Source organism: Eufriesea mexicana, unplaced genomic scaffold, assembly GCF_001483705.2.
Source record: "Eufriesea mexicana isolate 0111107269 unplaced genomic scaffold, ASM148370v2 scaffold2340, whole genome shotgun sequence".
Lineage (NCBI taxonomy): Eukaryota > Metazoa > Arthropoda > Insecta > Hymenoptera > Apidae > Eufriesea > Eufriesea mexicana.
This window is the reverse complement of record NW_016910419.1, coordinates 375,204-392,521: the sequence shown is the minus strand read 5'-3', so window position 1 is coordinate 392,521 and position 17,318 is coordinate 375,204. Positions and strand designations below refer to the sequence as shown.

Here is a 17,318-nt window from a genome sequence, read left to right as displayed (position 1 = left end):
ATATTTTTCTCCTTTATGGTATGGATGAAACAACGATTGCTTTCCGGCTACTCTTCGCTTCTAAATCATAGAAAAATCATGGAAAACTCTCAATCTCTCTCCTTCTCTCTCTCACAATTTTTTTTTTTGTTTTTTTTTTTAAAAAATGTTTCAGTATGACAAATATGGTCCATCGTATATACGTAGTTCAATATATGTTAGCGCTAGGATTCGAAGATTAAAAAGATCTTTATGCGGAGAAATTAGAAACGTTGCTGGTATCCACGAGTCATTGAAGAAATTATTGCTCCTAACCTCAAAATAACACAGAAAGGCTTCGTTGAAATTTCTTTCTTGTCTTATTGTGCGAAATCAATGCTCAGAACCGTCGAACTGATTATTTAAAATGTACTTCTTTCTATCTTTCTAAAATTTCAAGATGTATCAGCGTATTCGACGCTAGTATCGGGTCTTCTAAAGGTACAATTGTATTTCGTTGGTTAATAGGTGGCGTAGGACGCAATGTAATATACAATCTCTTCTTATTTCCATAATAACAAAGCGGATATTAAAAATTTTTTGTGCCTTTCATTTTGTGAAAAAACTTTTGCTTTTCCATTTTCCTCGTCTGTTCTACACCATTGTTTTATAACTTGCTTTCTTCCTCTCATCTTCCTTAGCCTAGAGAAACGAGTTTTTAAATTATGCTTTCCTTATTCTTTACTTTATAAGTTACTACCAGTAGTCTTCAAATATACTTTAACGTTTTATCTCCTTTTAATACATTGTTCAACGTGTAAAGTCAAATAGGAATTAGAAACCATTATATTCATCCTTATAGTCGTTGAATCTTACTTTTCCTTGGTACGTTCGTTCTCCTAGTTTTTTCCTTTCCAATAAAAATTCGACGGCTCTGCTTCAGTGAATCGTGCATGCAACGAGATAAACGCACTTTTCCCTTCCAGGAAGAGATGGACTCGAGCATATTAAAATAATCTGTCTATAAAATACCACGGGGTTATCGTAAAGAAGAATAGAATCGTTCGAAAATCGTGTGCCACGGTAGAAAATACAAGCCGCTGGTTTATTTGCTCCACGTGAAAATTCGTCTGAAGAAATGCCTGTAATCATGGTAACGGTTGTTCGATGAAACGTGATTGCGCAAGAGAATCAGGTAATGCGAGCATAATAAAAAATTAGATTTTTATATCGATATTACGCCCCTTGTTTCGTTTTTTCCCCTTTCTTTTTCGTTCTTCTGTCTATTCTACTTCGTTTACTTCTTTTTCATTCCTTTCTCTTCTCTTCGTCGTATCGTTTATACAACTCCATGAATTCTAACGAAAGTCACAACTGGCTCTCGACTCTCTTCTTTCTCAGAAGTTTCGTTGTCAACTATAAAATTAAAATCTTATGAACCAATGTAATTAAAGAGAATCAGCTTTCTCAGTTAACTTTAAGCAATCGTTTAGTGGCGTTTCTCGTAATGGAAAAGAAGAAATCAATGAAAGATACGAAGTGGAAAATTAGCACGAAACACGATTAAGAAATGAGAGAAGTCGAGACCACATACTGCAATGCATCGGGTTCAGTTCCTTTTCTTGGCTTTTTCGATCAAGGGGTTCCCTTAAGATCGATACGACGTCTTTCGAAGGATCTCCAGGCCACCACGAGTGAATACTTTTAATGATTATTCCCCAAAACGAAGTGTCTTGGAATCGACTTAAAACTGATTGTCAAATTCTGCTTCCAGCTACTCAATCTGTTGCTTTGGTATTCGATAATTTTGGCTTATCCTCTTCCTGCTGTACACTTTATATTATTTCATTCTAAGAAGTATACAGGATGTTTTAGAATTACAGAGCAATGGACAGAACGGTTATATATAGATAATTTAAGTAACATCCTTTGTTTGAAAAATATATGATTTTGCTGTATTCTTTAGTAAGCAAACTTTAGTGATTCGATCTTTGGTCGTCTGGTGGCGACACCGTACAATAGTACAAGAGATACAAGATATGGAACGGATTACACGCCGCCAAGCGGCCAAATCTTGCATTTTCATACCATCGTTACTAAGAAATAAAGTAAAATCAGGTATATACTCATTAAAGAAATGTTTCTTCGTAATTCTCTATCATTTCCTGTCCGATTAATTCGACATTCTAAAATATCCTCTATCGGTTTTTAGAATAAAAAATACTTCCTCCGATACAACACCTTGCTGTTTGTCTCCTGAGAATTCTTGTTACTTTTGCAGCGATTTGAGACTCGTAAAATGAAAGCGTTCTCTTTTAATCATTTTCAACCCTTTCAGCGAAAATTAGAACCAATCGTTCGATATTATTTAGGCAATTGCATGTATCTCGTTTTAACTAATTACCTTTTCAAAGATAAAATTTCTAATGTTTCTCGTATGCCCGAAATATATTTCTTTTTAAACTGAACGAACTGAAAACGTTTGAAAGAGATGCAAAAGTGTCAGACTTTACAACCTGGAATCCCTCGCCAGACACGTACCAGTCGTTCGATTCGACTCTCAATTAATAATTATGTATACGTAGCATAATATGTAGGTATAGGTATATATAACAACAGTCAATCATACAAAATTGCGGCAGTGTGCTTTCACGTATAATATAATTAATGGTACGCGTATTTGGGCGCGCGATTTCATCGTTATTACTAAAATTAGGAACGTCGAGGAACGCCGGACACCTGAATATTTTGTTTACAAGGGAGAATCTTTGGCAAACCTATATACACGTATAAAGGCATGATTCTGCTCAGTTGGTAAAACAGAAATGTTCATTCATAAATAGTCCAATTTTTGTACGAACCTCGTGGTTAAATTTTTCTTATGGGGGCTTATGCTGTATAGAAATGACCTCTTGCAATACTTTTTGGTATGCGCTTTTTTCTCGTAATAGGTCATATTACAACGCTACGCACGCGATGGTGTAGTATTTACCATGGCATCACCACATTTTCTTAACTGTTACCCAACAACAGTTTTAGCTGAGTATTACTATCAATAATACCAACTGTTGCAGTTCTGTATCTCATTCTGTAATTTGCATATAACAGACTGAGAATCATAGTAGTGTCAGTCAATTTACTTCATACATTTTTGAGGTTATGTAAAGATCTCCCGTCAAAGAGTTTCACCATAATTTGGTTAACTACAGAACTGAACAGACGATACTTCTAGAAGATAGAGAGCGCTAGTAACTCAAATTTCAAGTATCCTGACCTACACCACTGTGATTCTTAACTCGCCACGCGTTACGACAAAGATAAGGTTAAGGATCGCGAACTTGAACTAAAGAGCAGAATTTCATGGTGTACAGAGCGAAATAAAGGAACATGACAGGGAGAAGACGGTATCCGACGTTCTGTCGCGCTTGTACATCGAACGACAGTGACACAGTCGAGGGTTCGATAAAATGGGGTGGTGGTTACACGAGTTATGATACACTGAACTATACAATGGTATTCGATTCTCAGCTACTCAATACAAACACCGCCTCCGGTGACATTCTCTGCCGAGATGCCGCCGATTAAATTAACACTGTGCGGAAAAAAGAGGGCGCACTGGAATATGCGACACACATACAAGTAGATAGGTTATGCGCATAGATATATGTGAGTATCGTAGCAACATTGTTTAACAGATATGCCAAAGTTCTACCTTAGCCAAATTTTAATTCGAAGTTCACCAAAGTGTATCTCCATCGTTCTTCCATTTTCTTCCCTTCTTCCATTTTTTTTCTTTTTTCTTTCTCTATTAGATTTCGAACAAATTAGAAGGAAACATGGAATGTTTGGTATTTCGTCTTACTATGTGAACTTCCAGGGATCTATATTTCATATTGAAGAATGCTGGTACGATAAATATATCATATGCTATTTATACAGGTTGCATTCACTCACGAGGACACGAGCGGAGAAAGCAATTCAATAGTAAACTTCGAAGGATTAAATATCTCTAAACAGTGTACTTTAACATCGTCTTTGGTACAGGATTGTACTTATAGGAAATGAAATCCCTCGCCATTTGTGAGGAGATTTAATGGTTACAAAGAATTTTGAAAATTATCTTCTCTGGACTACTACGAAGAATTAACGAAAATTCTAATAATTTGCTTAATTGAAAATATTCTTGTTTTCTTAAATAGTATTAAAAGATGACGTTTATTATGAGATCAACAATCCCCTATGTTAAAATTTACAAAAAGAACTGTTTCCATTATGTACATAATAAAATATTTGACTACTACATTTTTGTACCATTCAAATTGTCAAGAACATTTCAATTAAAAGAAGCTACTAATTCACGCTTTATAATTCGCTGGAGATTGTTAAATGAAGTAGTTTTCTGCTTGTTAATTGTAAAGAAAAATGTTTTCTCTGAAACTCTGATTAATGTTCATATTTGTAGAAATGAGAAATGTTATTTTTCTAAATAATATTTAATGACATGCTCCGCAAATATATATTTAAAAATGTTTATTAACATACGGTAGATTTCTCAGAGAATTTAGCCCCGTTCGAAAAGAACGTATCCATTCGTAATTATATATTTTATAGAATACTGTGAAAGAGCTGTATAACGCTAGAGATCACTAGCGGCGATACTAGCGCCACAGAGACTCATAATTACTTCGGTAGAAATATTTTAATCGCTGCTACTAGGACTTGCAGATATAGTGAGATAGTTGTTAGACTGAGGTTGTACCGAATGCAGGCATTGAGAGTTTTTTAAGTTCAGATTCACGTTCAAGCAGAGATGATAATAATTAGAGGTACAGAAGGTACTTTGAAACAACTGAGGGGTATCTTGAGTAACGTTACAAAAGCCATTTCTAGCAGAATCAGTGCAAAGTAGGCACTGCAAAAATATGCTTTGAAATTACTGAAACAGAATTCTTCCGAAGAGAAAAATACTTTGATGAATATAGTTGAAACTGTTTCTAGCGAAAGAATAGAACGAGAGTCGATGGAAGACACAATCACAATGCCATTGGACTACTCGGCTGTACGATAGAATATTCTATAATCTGGCTAGTAACCTTAATATGATGAACATTGGGTTTATTGATTCGGGGAAGACCTCGTTGATGTATAGCCTGACTATAGCCTTTACGAGGAGAATGAAAGGAACAAAATTTGAAATTAAACTTAAAGGTAGTTCTGTAAGATTCTACGTAACTTTGCATGAACTCGAGTAGGAAATATCTACTTACATCACTCGCTAATGTTTGTGAGGTTCAATTAAATCCACCGTGAATATGCGACGATATTAAACCAAGTAATTATAATGATAATAATAATAACGAAATAGCCACTCGTGTCCCCGTTGACGAGATCGTAGAACAAACGAACTCCGAAGAATACCCTGACCAAAGGGTGGTCTCTCCCGACTCGTCTTCAAATGCTTACTTCTTCACGTACACAATTATAATACTGGCTATGTTTTTAGTCGTTTATAAGTTACAATTAACTTTTTAGTTGTAATTATTATCGTTTCTCGGTGAGTTTCGCCTCTTTTCCTCCGGTTCTTCATGTTTAATCCACCTATCCTTCCTTTCTTTGCTCTCTGTTCATCGATTTGCTATTGTCAACATGTACAAGAAATTATGGAGTCGGTTCCTCGGCTCCTGCCGCGCTGAACATTATGTATATTATGTATAACTTTATCATCTGCGTGCACCTATACCTTGTTTCTTTCTTTTCTTCTTCAATTTTTCCAATTCTAATCGTTTCTTAATCATCTGGTACATATGTGCACGTATATGTGAACGCAGTGTCGTGTACATCAGCAGTTCCTTTGTGTTTTGTATACGAGGGCTAGCTAACCTCTAAGTAATAGTTTTTTTATCAAAAGCACATGTATATCGTGACTAGCCTATGTATGTATATATAATATGTATATATATAGTATATTGTATATAAATCGACCGCCATGTCTGTGTAATTTTTCTTCTTCGCATTTTCTTATATGTCTCAACGTGTGTGTATGTATTTTATTTAATTCTTCCCTTTATGTTTTTTTAATTCAACTTTTGCCCTCCCCGCGTGTCGCTCCTTTCTATCTTCCATAGCATCAGTGTGATCAGTTCTTATCGTCTTACTTCATTTGCAGCTAGCTTCGCCGGTGAAGAAACATCCTGAACTCTATTGTGTGAGATCTCAACCTCGACCAGCCGGGAAATACCATGAATTCTGTTAAAAAATTGACTGAAGAAGCGATAGAGCCTCTTTGAGCTGAGGATGTGCGCGGTGAATCGCGATATTACCTGTAGAAATTTATTTGGACTTCTGTTTTCTTTCTCCTTGCTTCAGCAAATTGGACTTCAGTCAGTTTGTAAATTTGTGCAGTAGTTTAGGACGCAGATAATGATTCGAGATACTCAACTGTCACTCAAGTATATTCGTATATTGTCTTCCTTTCTCTATTATCTTCTCATCTGGTGGTTCTACTCTTGATCAACTTTAGGTTGAGAAAGAAGATATGGCGGATCTCAATGTAGAATAGAAAAGAAGTTCAGATGGCTGAAAATTTTCCTCCATGGCATTTGTGCTTGAAGAAAAGTTCGAAAGCTTACAGTGATTGACTCTTCAGCTGTGAAAGAGATAATTGTCCCCTTTTGCAACGGTAACCCATTCCTTCTTGAACGAATGAGAGACCTAAAACATTTAGGAATCAAATTTTGTGCAAGGAATTTTAAACTAGGAACCTGCTTGTCAGTACACATCGTTACAGTCTTTTGGTAATTGTGAAATCATAATACATTTCGTAGCTGAAGAGTGAAATCTTCTTACAAATATCAGCATAACTTTGATTAGTAGATTTCTTCTTTGGTGTGTTATTTTCACAGGTATCTGATGAACGATACGAAAACAAATTCGTACGAAAAACTTGTATAAGGCTTTCAATCAGTCGTCAGATCGTCAATTTTAGCATTTCGATCTCGTTTCTTCGCGAAGGTTTTGTAACGAATATTCGCAGTGGTCCCATTATGCGCGTCGTTTCATCTGGGAAACAATGATCGCTTTTATTGTACATCTGGCGACAAAATTCAGCCTCAATTCGTATAAAATCACATTATTTAAGCGCAATATTCTCAGAGGAATATGTGTGCGATTTGACGCGCTGACTGCCACAAAAACATTTATAAATATTTCAAAACACAATTTTCCCTACCATAGCCAACAGTACAATAATAACATTCTCGAAGGAAAAATCATTTGACTAGATAATATAGCACTGATCAGACTTAAGTCCTTTGCATAAACTTTCTTGCTGCTCTGTGAACAGGTCATACGCATTCAAAATTGAAAGACCGTTTCACGATGCCACATTAGATTTCTAAGTTAAAGCAGTCAACGCGTTAAATAACATTGAGAAATCAGAAATAGAATATATCTCTTCTTTTCTTCAGCTTTCTTTAACACACCACGAGAATCATGGGTTAAAATAAAAAATAGATTTTTAACACACCTGCTTATCATTCAATACAATTCAGGGTGATAAGCAATACCTCAAGAACTTAACCTCATTCTTCCTTTTTTAAACAGTTTAAAGTAAATATACTTGTGAACGCTTGTGAACAAAAATCTTCGAATTAACTGATAAATACCTGTCCTGACAGGCTTCAAAATCCATTATCTCTTTATTACAAATTTCACCATTAGTCTCTTAAAATATCTATACTTTGCAATATTGGGCAAGATTCCGGCATAACGAAAATTTCATTTTTCGAAAATAAGTCAATTTATAGGAACTGTAAACAGATTTTAAGCCTGTCCACAGTTCAGTTCAACAGTCAACAATTGACGACTAAATTACAATCGATCTCAATTACATAATTCAATCGTGATCATCTTCCGGTTAAACAGATCCTAACCTCCTAAAGTATTCATTGTTCGATGCCCAATATTATTTCTTCGCAATTTTCATCTTCTTAAAAAAATGAAACTTTTCAACCTATCAATGAAACGAAGATGTTCAAACTATCCAGGACACACACCCCCGATTTAATCCGCGTATTCATCGAGACTCTAATGCGTCTTAGGTACATGCTGATGTCGATCGTCATCGCTGGCCTCTGCGTCACCCTCGACACCCTTTTCACCCTCTTCCGGATGTGGTATATTTCCCTCCTCGGTGTCGACGCTGCTGGTCGGCGTGATTTGCTCTGTTCCTGGGCCAGTCGAGTTCGCTGTGGCCTCATCGTTGTTCTTTTCGAGTCCCAGGCCACCCAGAAGACTCTTATTAATCGGCTCCGGCGAGGCTTCCGACTCCTCGCTGCTAGGTGAACCGGGAGACGAGACTATCACCTATATAAACAGAAACGCCGTATCACCAGCGTCATTTTTCATTAATCATACACTTTTTGGATTCTACCAGGCTGTGTTTGCGAGATATTAACTCTTCATATTCTATATGTGATGATTCTAGATATCAAATTTAGACTGAATGATGAAGAAATATGTTTGTTTAAATTGGTGAACGAAGAATTAAATGATGAATGAGCTTGTTGTATGGTTATGTGCAAGTTGAATATGGTATTTCTATGATGAAGGTTTCACTGAAGGATTGCTGAGGCTATGCCACATACAAATAGTGAAGCTTTTTAATGAGCAAGGGTATGTTCCTAATAGCTATGAAATTAAATGTGTACACCTGTCTATAATGAGGCATCTATATGACTAAATTTTGTTAAACGTATTGATATATTTGAAAGAAGATTAAAGATAACTTAGATACCTCATCTTAGGTACTATGTTTCATATATTAGATGTATACTTCAGAATTGAAAGGATAACATTGAAATGTTCATGGAGTAAGGATCTTTGAGGTTTCATTCTGTTCTTGATTCCAGTTTGAACAAATTAAACCATTAAATATTATTGTAAATAAAACAAAGGATATCAAGTTTTATTAATTTTTTTATTTACAATGTCATATCAGGCTGGATTCAAGAAACAGCATGTGCAATAAATGCATGCTAGGAGTACCAATGATCCTGCAGACTATTGGTGACTAAAGCATTTTCAACAGTTGAGTGGTTGGTTAATTAAAATAATGTTATTCCTAAGAGAAATCACATTTTCTACATCTTCCCTCCACTTTGTGTTTTAATTGCATATGAATGTATATTTAAAGACTTAATGAATTTTTATATTATTCAATGGGAAAACACAGCAGCGTCAAAGTATTCTGTCTTTACTATATTAAATATATTAAAGACTAATTATATACTATAATATATTAAAGATAATTATTTCAGATGGCATAACAAGCCTGCTTTACTTACACACTTGGTTTATTCTCTTTTGAATATAAAACATAAGTGATTCTTAAAGGAAAACAATTCTATAATATTTTATAAATATTTGCATTATAGAACTTTGATCCGCCATGTGTTGGTCTATCTTTGCAATTGATTAAAAGTATTTACATAATTCCTTGTACCACAGAATTTTTGATACATATTGTAATCATTACTCATTTAAAACCACTCTGTGAAATTGATGAAAGGTAACGGATAAATGAATATGATTACTTGACTTTAATATATATAATTGATATTTTGGCCATGCATGTGATAGAACGATAACTAAAGGCTGATGTAACACACGCGAATGAAAACGATAATAACGATAATACCTGTGCAAGAAGCGGCGTCTCTGTGCTGTCAGCGGTTTGGTAGAGCCGGCAATTTGCGTTTGCTCTGAAGAATACGTGCCCAAACGAAAAAAGATAAAGAAGACAACGTAAATCGTCACCATAATGGAAAGATGTTGAAAGACTGGCGCAAAGAGAAACGGAAAAATCAAAAGCGACCCGTTCGACCAGTAAAACACCCAAGTAAATGTACAGAACTAACATCGAGACATGCACGGAGGCGTTTCTGGCATTTGAGGTTGTATTTACACGGACATATTACGATGTGATTGACTTGCAAATTGTTTGCCACTCATAATCATTTTTCTTCTTTATATCTATTTGTACATATATTTCTTATTTTGATGACGCAGAGAAAATAACTTTTAAAGCGAACAATTTGCAATGACCGACGATTCTCGAGAGTTAACCTGAAATCGACACGAGTAAAGGAATGAAATGAACGTATATGAATGATTATGAGTAAGTGAATGGAACGAACGTCTCACTGATTGGCGAATAAGTGATTTGAGATTATGAAAGCGCGATAGAGTTTGTTTTGCGAAGCGGAAATAAAGAAAGAGTACAAAGTTTTTACTTTGCCTATCATGCTGTTCACACACGCTTCAGATAATGCACATACGTGAGACACGGACAAAAAAGCAGAGAGCGAGTCGAGACTTCTGTCCAATTCTTCTTCTTTTTCTTTTGAAGCATCTTATTCAACTTTCCTGGCCTTTTTTCATTTAAAATTAACACAATACACTTCTTAATTGATATTCGTAAAAGAAGGCAATAAAACCAGAAAAGTTCTGACTTCTTAATTCTTTAACCTTTCTTTCGCCCATTCTCTGTACCACTTCGGATTACATGAATTTTTACCAAACATACAAAAATTGAATGATGGTACTTATAGATGTTCACAAATAAAGTGACTACATTTATCCTGATTAAATAATTCCAAATGAATCACTTATCTGGAGAATATTATAATTACAGAATTCCTTAAATATTTTACTACACATGGCAGTAATTCGAAACTGTAACAATCCAATTAAATTCTTTCTGACAATTTTAGGATACTTCTTAACTTATTTAAGTTATCAGTAGTATAACAGTTAAGTTACAGCAAGTGCATAGGCAGAGGAAGCGGCAGCAAAAGAGGCGAAAGATTGGAATGAATGTTGCGAAGATAAAGCGAGAGCTTTAAAAAGAACGCTAACCTGTCGGGGCTTGACCGGTGGTGCAGGACGAGTGGAGGCCGCGAGGGCTACGGATGGTGCCGTAGTTGGGGGCGGTTGATGAAGTGAGTGTTGAGGCTGCCAGGGCAGCCCTGTGCGTCCCAATGTTCCCTGCATTTGCTGTTGCACCTGTTGCTGCATTTGCTGTTGCACCTGCTGCTGCTGCAGTTGGTGTTGACTGTTGTTGTGTTCGGTTGTTGGCGTAACTCGAGGAAGCGCTGAAGCGACTGAAGAAATCTTCCGAACTGTCTGTGAAATGAGCGATTGATTATTCGGCTCTTATTTTACTGGTTCGGTTGTTTCATCGGGTACAACAAAATTTTTAAAAGTTGTATAAATATACTACATTGAACTACGAAGGGGTGTTTTGAGTAGTCAATTGTTAGAAATGACGACATTACCTGACTTAACGGGCCAAATTTCGAGGAGGTACTTCAAGACTGCTATTGGCTGTTGGAAATCTAAGGGTGGTCCATTCTCTTCCGAATGTAACATCAAAACTGGCCCGAAACAAACTGCTAGACTTGCTGGTGACATCTTGTTACATTGTGATACCACCATTGCAAGGTGGTCCAGCAGATAGATTAACGTACACTATTAAAAGAACAGTTAGTTATTGTCTTCAGAATATACCAATGAAAAGTTTGATATTAGATACGAACCCTATTGACTTTTGGTAAACAGTCAAGTATACTGAACATAAGCTTCGCGTTGCCCTGTGGATCATCCGGTAGACAGATGGCCAGTGCATCGACCATCATTTGGTAGAGGCACTTCGTGAAGAGTGGTTCTGGAAGTTCTCGTAGATAATCCTTCAGTACACCTAAGCAATAGTTAGAAATCCCCATAGTTATTACAGTCGTATTTTTTAAACTTGTTAACAATAGGAATACTGATTGACAAATTTACCAGTAATCACGTTAATATCTGGCACATTGTCAGGCGATAAGTTCACTGAACGAGCATTCCTTTCAAAAGCCTCCCTAAGTATCCTCTTTTTCGTAGCTGATCCACAAAGCCTGTACAGACCTAATTCCACAAATTTGCATTGACAAATTGTTTAAACTTAAGGACATAGAAGTTTGAGCTTATAAATAGTAAATATAACTCACCAATAATGTCAAGACCTCTTCTTTCGACTTCTTCGACACAGCGCCACACGATTATGGGCACATTTGGAAAGCCCATTGCTAGGGCCGTAGAAACACCTCCAGGAACTCCACCAGTCTTGCTCTCTCGGCTCACCTACTCAAAAAGATAGCGTTTTAAATATTCTTAATCGCAGATTTTAAAAATTTAATCTAATTCAACCATGAAAATTTGACTCACCACTGTATCCAAGTCAACTCCAAAGAGCGGCGCCACTCTGGTGGCTAGGGATATGACCGGAAGTCCTCTTCTTCGGAATGTCTGCTGAGCATCAGTGTATCGTAGTCTTAGATAAATTGTACCGCGTGGTTCGACTTTGACAGCTAACTGATGTACTGGTGACTCCTTTAAAAGGGTTGCCAAATGTACAGATCCTTTATAGCAGAGCTTGTGCCTATATTGTGGATCCCAGGAATAGACTAGTAGGTCTAACTGCCGGTTGCCAACGAGGTCCAGCTCGAAGGTTTCATCCCAATCAAACATCAAATCACCGGTTCGCATCACTGTTCTCGCCTTGTGCACCCTATCGCACTCCAGCACGCAGTAGAGGTCTCTCAAGCCGCAACTAGCTATTGTAGTGTTTGAAAAATAACATTTTGTTATTTCTTATAATGAACCTTTCATCTCCAAGTCTTAAATTAACTTTACGATACGTTAAAGAAATAACTTGACAATAGTGTCTGACAAATTTTAACTTTTTCTCTAATCTGCAATATCAATTATGTGATTCTTGTAGAATTTACTTTCTTGAACACGAATCAGTAATTGAAATAGTTTCGCTAATTCGATACATAAATACGAATGATATTTTAATATAAAGTTGTTAAAAAATAAATGAAATGAAGTAATGTTTCATTTTGGGAAAAAATACAGAGGAAATAAAATATTTTTACATACATATATGTATTATGGAAATTTATCCTATGGAAGTGCGAAAGTACTTATAGTTTATAAAAATATATAAATCTTCAAATTTATTATTAATAACAAATTATTCACAACGTAAATTAATGATAAAAGTGAAAGGAGTCATTTGTCCGTTCGGTTTAGCGAGCGTAATATATAAATTTTCGTAGTGCGCGAGGGGTGGTGGGCCGAAGTGAGGTTGGGGCTGGCCACCCCACCCACGCCCCACCTCATTAAACCATTTACTAATTTTTGTTGTTTTCAAGAATTAATTTTTTTGTGTGTTTACAGGTATTAATTATTTTTTCAATTTTTCAGGTTTTAATTATTTTTTCTTTTCTCAAATTTTCTTTTTTGGTTTCTATTTATTTTTATTCGAGTATTCGAATATTTTGTACAATATTCGAATGTCTCGTCGTTGGTATATTTATTTCTCATTGTTGGGATGTTTATTTCTCATCGTTGGATTTTGGCTACTTTTTTTTAGGTACCAATTATTTTTATTTCAGGTTCTAATTATATTTTTTTTCATATTCTAATTAAATTTTTTTTATTACATTTTAATTATTCTTCTCTTTCCACAATTTATTTTTTCGTTTCTATTCATTTTCATTCAAACATTTGAATATTTCGTATAATATTCAAATGTTTCGTCGTTGGTTAGTTTGTCTCATCGTTGGTTATTTTCTGTCTCATCGGTGGCTTGCTCGTTCCACTTAGTTAACCTTCATGGTTTCTATTTTTTCGTTTTCATTTCTCGTACTAATCCCTTTCCTTTTAGGTTTATATTAACAATAATATATTCTGTTTCAGTTTTTAGGTTTCTCAAGATTCTCAAGTTTCCTCAAGATTTAATTTGCGACATATCAATGGACGACGCGGGATGCGTACGTTTAGACCTATGTAGTTGTAAGTAGTAAGATAGATTCCTAGTCTAAGTATCTTGTGCGTACTGTCTGTACAAAGGTAACCTACCTAATTTGGAACGAATAGTTTTCTTCTTCTTCTATCCCCCTCGTTTATCAAATAGAACATAATTGTTCTCGCGATAATCGCGATTGTTCTTAAGTACCGACTAGCCTGCGCGACGTCTCGTAAGTCATTCAAACGACTCGTTCCGACACTCACCCTCGCCACTGCCACCCTTGTCACGCATCGGTTCTAGAGTGGTCGGCGGGCTGGCACTCATCTGGGTCAATTCGAGGGTCTGTCGACCCTAGTCGTCCTGGGCACCAGCGCGTGCACGACCGGGGTATGGGCTCTGTAGCCGTGACATTGCATATGGGTCTGCGGTCAGACCCCATGGGATGATTAATTTCTCCCCCATGTGGCAGGGGCCTGCGTGACCGGCTACAGGGCCTCGCTAGGGACCCTCGACTTGATTTTGGATGTTTCGTTGGTTCGTCGATCGCTCTCGTTCGTGAGTAAGTCATGGCAGGGTCTGTGGTGGCTGGGTGGGCTAGGTTCGATCGGGAGGGTGCCGGGGCATGAAGTTGTCTTGTACACGAGAGTACGTCTCGTAGGCTAGTCGGTCTTTCGAATAATCGCGAACTCGTTCGGGCGCATCGCGATTTTTTACTTGTTCGCGTACTTGATATTCCGTTCCCTATTTTTATGGGAACTTAGAAATATTAAAGTCTGTTGAAATGAAATATCTTAGCGTTGCGACAGTAGAGTTTCAGTATACCGAATCGAAGTCTCCTTTGTAAGACACGAAATATAATAAAGTGTCAATAGATTTCACTTTAACTTCTTTCGCTCCAAGTTAGGTTAGGATATATTTGATACGGATAGCGCCAGTAGGTTGCGCCACTAGGGCGCATGTCCGGGTCTCGATGCGTAGCCACCTCCACGTGGTAAGACCTGGTAATTGGTATCGTTTTTCAAAGAATAATTTTTGGAAAACGATACCAAGCTAAGAGCTATGCACCAAAGTTAAAATATTCGTTATAAGTTAGTTGTAAGTTAGTTATAAATTAGACATTAATTAGTTACAAGTTAATTATAGATTATATATAAATCAGCAATGATTTAGTAATAAGTTTAAGAATGTCCTATCTCTTGTAAACTTTCAAAGTTCCTTTTAGAACTTTGAAAAATATGAGTGGACAATATCTGTTGAAGTAATATGTAAATAAAGATGAATTAAGGTAAGTAAGGTAATTAAAGCAAAGTAAGTAGAATAATTAAAATTTCCAGCAATGACTATGTATAATGTGTAATATTCATGTAAAGACTGCAAAATTTCATTCTCTGGAATTTTTTAGGAAAACTCACAATTTTCCAAAAGTAAGGGTGATAGGGCAATTTCGATTACTGATTCGTGTTCTGGAAAATAAACTCTACAAGAATTACCTAATAGATATTACTGAATAAAATTCGTGTTGAACAATGTAATTAGACACTGTAACAATGTAATTATACACTGTCAAATGTTTTCTAACATTCAAGAGTTTTAAATAATAGGAATAAGTATAATTGGAAAATAAAGTTTAAACATAGAGTTTAAGTATATCTTCAGAGATTAAGTTAATATGCAAAGATTGTGCAGTGAAGAAGTAATGTGTAAGGAATGTGCAGTTTTCAGAACGTACCTAAATTAGGCTGACCTGATGGTGTGGATGGTGTAGTGGCCGCTGAGGAAGATGTTGTCGAACGGAGACCACGCCCAGCCAGAAGATGGACCCACAGCAGCCCACTAACCCCACCGGCCAAATCGCCACTACTGGTTTCCCCAAGCGAGCTCAAAAGAGAGCTAGTCGAGTTTGGAGTTCCCACAGTCGGAGGCTTTTCTATCTTATACTTAAGGAACTCTAATAAAAAAGAAAAGGAACAACATGATACAATTAGAATTTTTAGATTTGACGTCAAAAGAAATATTAACAATTTCTATCAGTTACCTGCAGGATTAATATCTAGCAGTCTTTGATCCTGAGTTCTGGTAGGCGTAGGGGTAGGTATACTCCGCGTGGACTCCAAGTCCAGAAGGTTCCTGATTCTTCTGACTGACGTTGCTCTTTGGGTAGTGGAGCTACTCAATGATGGTTTCTGACTCGTTAAAGATGTACGAGCACTAGATGCAACAGAGGCTGGTCGTGGATTTGCTGTTCCACGATGGCACGTTGAGCTGATTGCTGTCGATGCCCTCAGGTTGGCAAGATTCACTTGTTGTGCAGAGGCTGATCTCGTTGACAGACGATCTAATGTGCTGGAAAGTGGCCTGTACGCCCCATAGCTTCCATATTCACCCTAAGTAGGGAAATTTTTCAAAAGATTCATAAAAAGTAAGAAAGTAATTTCAAACGTTCAGCAAAGTATTTCTAATATATGTATCACTTACTTGATTTGCAGCTGCATGGATATTCTCTGCGCTGTAAGTGTAACGTGGTGGCCTAGTCGTAGTGGCTCTGATCTGCTCGTACAATGCACTGGTACTCGGCGTTCGACTCAACCATGCTCGGTACTCATCTGATGTGAACACACTAGGTGATGATGGTATTCTTCCTGTCGTTACAATTAGCAAAATTCGCAATTTCCAGTATACTTAAAACTCTACAATTCATATACCATCCGAAGTTCAAACTAACCTCTATCGCGTCTAATGGAAGGTAGCTCTGGTGCTGATAGTGCTCCATCGCTATCTTCTTGATCTATTAGTCCAGATGCTACTGTGCTAAGTCCAGACCTGAGACCTGGTTGTTGAGGCAATGTCCTGCCACTACGTGGCAACGAATTTGATCTCAAGCCTACGGAAAGGATAACCTCACTTGTGAAATCTTTTCGAGATACAAAGAAGGAAGAGACTTTATTAATAGCAACATCGATGAACAAACCTGAGGAACTCTGACCAATCTGTGACCTCGACAAGGTGGCAAGATGTGAGACAGCGCTACTTTGAGGTGGATTGTTCATATTGTGTCTGTAGTAATAATACGCCGATTTTGGTGAACTTGAACAGGTTGCTTCAGTGTCAGAAGCGTAGTCCAATGATGGCCGATGCCTCCTTGTCAGAGTGCCAAATTGACCTTGTCTTTGGGTAGTCGACGTGGTGTCTCCCTGAGTGCTGTATCTGGTATTATATCTTAATGCAGATGTTCCTATTGAAAAAAAGAAAAAACGTTGCAAGAATCAAATTTTATTCTGAAAAAAAGTGTTTAGACGATTCCCGTGAGAAATAACGGACCTGACTTTAAACTGGATCTAAGAAGAGTATGTCGAGCTGGAGTGGTGATGCTCGTATAATCCACTCGTGGCAAATGTTGATCCGAACCACTTCTAGGCATGATTCTTCCACTTCCAGTATGTTGACCATAAGCATAATGCGATGACTGACTCTGACTAGACAATCTGCTACCAACTGACTGCATTCC

At 36.9% G+C, this 17,318-nt stretch overlaps 1 protein-coding gene across 1 annotated transcript in view; it reads right to left on the bottom strand.

The window, feature by feature from the left end:
* Positions 1 to 8,043: 8,043 nt before the first annotated feature.
* RhoGAP100F (Rho GTPase activating protein at 100F) overlaps positions 8,044 to 17,318 on the bottom strand; it is a 15,768-nt gene continuing 6,493 nt past the window's right edge. The window contains exons 9-21 of the mRNA XM_017903486.1: positions 17,132 to 17,318; positions 16,782 to 17,045; positions 16,536 to 16,694; positions 16,289 to 16,452; positions 15,849 to 16,197; positions 15,543 to 15,761; positions 12,223 to 12,611; positions 12,006 to 12,138; positions 11,803 to 11,922; positions 11,556 to 11,716; positions 11,295 to 11,487; positions 10,876 to 11,138; positions 8,044 to 8,322 (exon numbers count right to left, since the gene is read on the bottom strand). The exon at positions 17,132 to 17,318 is cut by the window's right edge and continues 1 nt beyond it. Of these exons, the coding sequence (XP_017758975.1) occupies positions 8,044 to 8,322; positions 10,876 to 11,138; positions 11,295 to 11,487; positions 11,556 to 11,716; positions 11,803 to 11,922; positions 12,006 to 12,138; positions 12,223 to 12,611; positions 15,543 to 15,761; positions 15,849 to 16,197; positions 16,289 to 16,452; positions 16,536 to 16,694; positions 16,782 to 17,045; positions 17,132 to 17,318 (2,880 nt within the window). The remainder of the gene's footprint in view (positions 8,323 to 10,875; positions 11,139 to 11,294; positions 11,488 to 11,555; positions 11,717 to 11,802; positions 11,923 to 12,005; positions 12,139 to 12,222; positions 12,612 to 15,542; positions 15,762 to 15,848; positions 16,198 to 16,288; positions 16,453 to 16,535; positions 16,695 to 16,781; positions 17,046 to 17,131) is intronic.